At 33.1% G+C, this 4,560-nt stretch overlaps 1 protein-coding gene across 3 annotated transcripts in view; it reads left to right on the forward strand.

The window, feature by feature from the left end:
* Positions 1–4,093, forward strand: part of LOC107644519 (serine/threonine-protein kinase BLUS1) — a 12,512-nt gene extending 8,419 nt beyond the window's left edge. For all 3 annotated transcript variants that reach the window (XM_016348388.2, XM_016348389.2, XM_021103030.1), the window contains 10 exons: positions 107–180; positions 1,069–1,272; positions 1,721–1,812; positions 1,971–2,047; positions 2,289–2,414; positions 2,509–2,551; positions 2,636–2,676; positions 3,145–3,206; positions 3,293–3,344; positions 3,672–4,093. In XM_016348388.2, coding sequence (XP_016203874.1) covers positions 107–180; positions 1,069–1,272; positions 1,721–1,812; positions 1,971–2,047; positions 2,289–2,414; positions 2,509–2,551; positions 2,636–2,676; positions 3,145–3,206; positions 3,293–3,344; positions 3,672–3,716 — 816 coding nt within the window. In that variant the 3' untranslated portion in view covers positions 3,717–4,093. The remainder of the gene's footprint in view (positions 1–106; positions 181–1,068; positions 1,273–1,720; positions 1,813–1,970; positions 2,048–2,288; positions 2,415–2,508; positions 2,552–2,635; positions 2,677–3,144; positions 3,207–3,292; positions 3,345–3,671) is intronic.

Raw genomic sequence — 4,560 nt, forward strand, 5'->3', positions numbered from 1 at the left:
CTCTTAACCTTTCTATTATTTATTTACTAATTATTATTATTATTATTATTATTATTATTATTATCTACAAATTTATTTTATCATCCGGGGTGCATCTTATTCTCAGGATGGCTTTAACAATCTTCAGGATTTGGAGAGTTCACTTCCTTCATTTCCTAGTAAACCTCTTCAAGCACTTAAGTATGGCTATTTCTTCCATTTATGTTCTTCTGTGTTTATTTATTTATATCTTTTTGTGTGTTGGTATTATTTTTTTAAGTAATGTTGTGCCATCTCTTTCCAGTTATATGGAATGTTATGTTTCAAGCTGGGCAGTTTTATCTCCCGCCACATTTTTTTCATCTTTATTAGTTACTGTTGTTATTTACGATCTTTCCCATAATTTAGGTAAAAATACAAATGGTTTAGATTTTACTCTCCTAACACAACACATGAGCGTCTTTAGGTTTTGTCATAAACCACTTTTTCTAAAAGTTTAAGTTGTTAGGTAGAGGCATGTGAATGTTTTATTATATCTATTAGGTTTGAAGCATGTAATATGTATATGTCTAGCCTATTTTATTCTGAAATTTAACATTTATGTAGAATAGTGCGGCAAATGGAGATTTCACTCTAGACCACTTGGTTATAGAAGTTTTGATAACATGCCATGAAAACATCTCATCCAATAGCTTGATATCAATACTTTATTAAATCTGTGTACATAAAAATAATGTGCATACTTTTTCTTTCAAATTTTATATAAATTTCATTTTAGATACATTCTTCATTCAGATATGGAATTATAATATGCTGTACATTTTATTTCCCCTTTTCCATGCTTAGACTCAGGGGTTTGAATGTAAACATGATTTACAAATTATGTTGTAATTGTTAGTAGTAATTGTTATCCATGAAGAATTTAAGACAAATTCTTAATGTGACTAAATGATGTTTTCATTTGAATTGGCAATTGATTTTTTTTGTGCAAATACTTAAATTTTTTTCCTTATATTTTCTAAAATCATTTGCTAGTTTAGTATATGATTTTCCATTAGATTGTTTTATCTTGATATGCAATCTATGCAGAGGTTGCTTTGATGTCGGTGAGGAAGATGTCAATAATACCAGTCCAAGAGATTTGGATACTGATTATGGAAGAAGTAACAATGAATCTTCTGGGCCAAGTGGTTCATTACCGCAAAATGCTATAGCTCAACAAAAAAAGTTTTTGAGTGGTTCTTTGCTGCCTGATAATTATCCTTCTTCCAAAAAGGTTTTCGATGGTGACAGGTATTTTTTTATTTTTTCTTCTCCCCACCCTCACAACAGTACTTCATTTTTCTTTCCTGTCTTTTAGACTTCTTACAATTAGTGCAGCATTTATGCATATATACACTCTTGGAAATCAAATTCTGTTATAAGGGTTTTTGCTGGCTGAAAAAATTACGTCTAAAATTGGTTACTTGCATGCAATGCTGTGCTTGTGACATTTCTTTTGTATGTCATTTTTATTTTATTTATTTATTTATTTTTTGGAAACCATCATTAAAAGATTGTGCTTCATTTGCTAGCTTTATGTTATAAATTGAAGCATGGTTATTGAGAAATTTTGAAAATTCTCTGTTGAATAATTGATTTGTTTTATGATGTGATTCTTAGAATGGGATAATTTCTTCGTAGATTTTCTTGTTGATCTACTATTGGTGTGTATTCTGATATGTTTTGTGAATTTTTAAAGGGATTATCTACAAACAAGGTATTCTTCTGAGCGGAATCATAGCGGTCCATTGTTATATCGGCAGAAGAGGGATAATACCAACCTTCCTTTGGGTGTGTATTTTTCTCGTTAATGTGATTGGCATTCTGAAATCTGAACATTTTCATCATTTTCATTTTCTTGTCAGTAATTAGATGTTTACTTGTTTCATTCCAATATAAACTCGCTGAGAAATTGTTCTTACATACTTCAATGCTTTATCTATAAGCAGTTGATGACACATCAGAAGGAGCTGTTGTTCAGCGTAAGGGGCGCTTTAAGGTCACATCAGCAGATCTCAGTCCAATGGTATGTGTAGCATGCTATTTTGTTTTTTTTAGGTCCGTCTCTTTTAAATGCATCAAGGTGTACATTCTTATGCCCGATCTATGGTTAGGCTATGCTATTTGTTAAAATTTGTAGCTTTTTCTGTTTCCTTGAGATGATATGATGACCTATGGTTGGATCTATGCGATTATGTTTGCTCCCATCGGTGATAATGATATTGGGGATTGAATTTATTATGTTTTTGTATCTTCTACTTATTCAGGGTCAGGCAAACTGCGTTTGTGTCCCAGTTAGTGGAGCTCCTGCTAGTCCGCCAAATCAGAACTCCGTGGCTGCTGCTATTCTTCCATCATTGCAGTGCATATTGCAACAGAACAGTTTGCAGAGGGTATGCTTCGGGTTGCAATTCTTAGTTTCTTATTTATTTTTTTTTAATTGACAATTCTAAGGCGGATATTTTACTTTCCAATGAAATTTGACAGGAAGAACTTATTAAACTAATAAAGTATGCAGAGCAATCTTATGGTAAGGGCTCATCTTTTTTGTGTGTGAATTTTGTTCCTTAAAACTGCCAACTCTGGTTATTCATGCTGCTTTTATTTGTTGTAGGCAAGAATGCAGAATCAGCGGAGGCAGTTGATTCTTTGCAGGTACATCACCACCCTTTGCGTAATATTAATAGCTCTTAAAAGTTCCAATGACATGCTCAGGACTAGGTTTTTGCAGCTGTATCAGAAATCTATAAGCAATGGGAAAACATTGAAGGAATTTGATATTTATAAACACTGATTAGAACAACTTAGGGAACAAAATCAAAATTTAAGCCAAATCTTAAGGACAGAAACTGTCCCTGGATGGGGGTGTTAAGAATACTCATTATATAAAGGGTAGCTCAGTACATAGGCATCCCACGGTTAGCAGGGTCCGGGATAGGACCGCACCCAAAGAGTGTAATGTAGGTAGCCTAACCTGATAAATGCATTAGTGGCTGATTTTAAGGTTTGAACCTGTGGCCTTAAGGTTATAGATAGACAACTCAACTGTTTCTCTTAGACAGCTCACATGAATACTCATTACATGAGTGTTGCTTAATGGCCTTACATTTGCGCAACTTGCAGGCACCACCGGTGACAAATAGGGAGCGAGAGCTGTATTTTCAGGTTGTTCAACTCCAACAGAGGTATAATGAATTTAACCAAGTTTCGGTTTGTTGATCAACCTAAATTTAGCATATATCTTATTTTCATTTTTCAACTCTTATGTCAGTCTTGGCACCCTTGTTGAGGAATTGCAGAGACAAAAGATGAAAAACCTTCAGGTATGTCAGAATGTCTTGCTTTAATTAATTATTTAAAAAAAGAAAAGAAAAATTGAAAACCCCATAAGGAAGGCTTTGATTATAAGTTGACCTGGATACAAAATAAGCTACTCTGAACAAGTGCTTGGATCCTATCCAAAAAGAATTAATCTTTTCATATTCTTATTTGTGCTTTTTTCTTTTATATATTCATTTTGAATGCATTAACTGTGTTCCTTCATGAAAGTAGAGTCTAGATATACCATTTTGAATGCTGATTTCATCATTTGGAATTCCCCTTGAACTATCATTCATTTATGGTATGTGGCCTTGTGCTTTGGTTTGCAGTTAGAGAAACAGTTGAGCTCAATGGCCAACAAAGTTGAAAAGTGAAGACCAATACAAGAAAGAAAGCTTATAACTGAGAAATGTCTGGCGTCCAGTGATAACATTGGAATTGGATGATGATGATGTTTTGCAAACACACCTGAGGGATGATGGCACATCTCAGTTTGTATCTTGCTGTATACCAGTGTTAACTTTGTGTTTAAGGCAGACACCAATTTTTGAGATGCTATCCTTGAGTCTCTTTATAAAATGTAATTTATTGACTTTAGATATTGAGATTATTATTATTATTATTATTATTATTATTATTAAATTTAATACCCCCTTACCATTTGTCTGCCTCATTCCCCCCACCCTCTCTACCCACCAAAACATACCCTTAAGAATTCAAGTAAATGCATATATATTATTTAGCTGACCAATGTTGCTATTGCTATGTGCCTTATTTTAAGGGTGAGTGTGGTTTGTTCAAATATCAGATACCTGCCTTGGGGGTAAGTTTTATACTTGCTTCCTCTTTTAGGACAACCATTCTATGATTTCTTAGTACAAGTCATTGTAAATTGTTTGAATTGTTGCTTGATTTGTGGAAACAATTATCACATATAAAGTTATTTATGTGATTTTACTTAAATACTTGGACTTTTGAGATGGTTTATGAATAAAAAATATAAAGTTTTATTTGTTCAAGTATTTCTAAGACAAACATGTATCAGAAAAGTCACAAATCATGCACAAAGATTAAGTTGGTTAGATTTTAGGAAACATGAGGTTTGAATAATGAATAATGGATAATAAGTCATAGCTGCCTCATTGGCTGGTCTAAAATATCTGCTCCTTCATGATCAATCTGTGGGAGCTGCAATTTGTGTCAAATTTGATGTTTGAT

This window comes from Arachis ipaensis, chromosome B05 (assembly GCF_000816755.2).
Source record: "Arachis ipaensis cultivar K30076 chromosome B05, Araip1.1, whole genome shotgun sequence".
Lineage (NCBI taxonomy): Eukaryota > Viridiplantae > Streptophyta > Magnoliopsida > Fabales > Fabaceae > Arachis > Arachis ipaensis.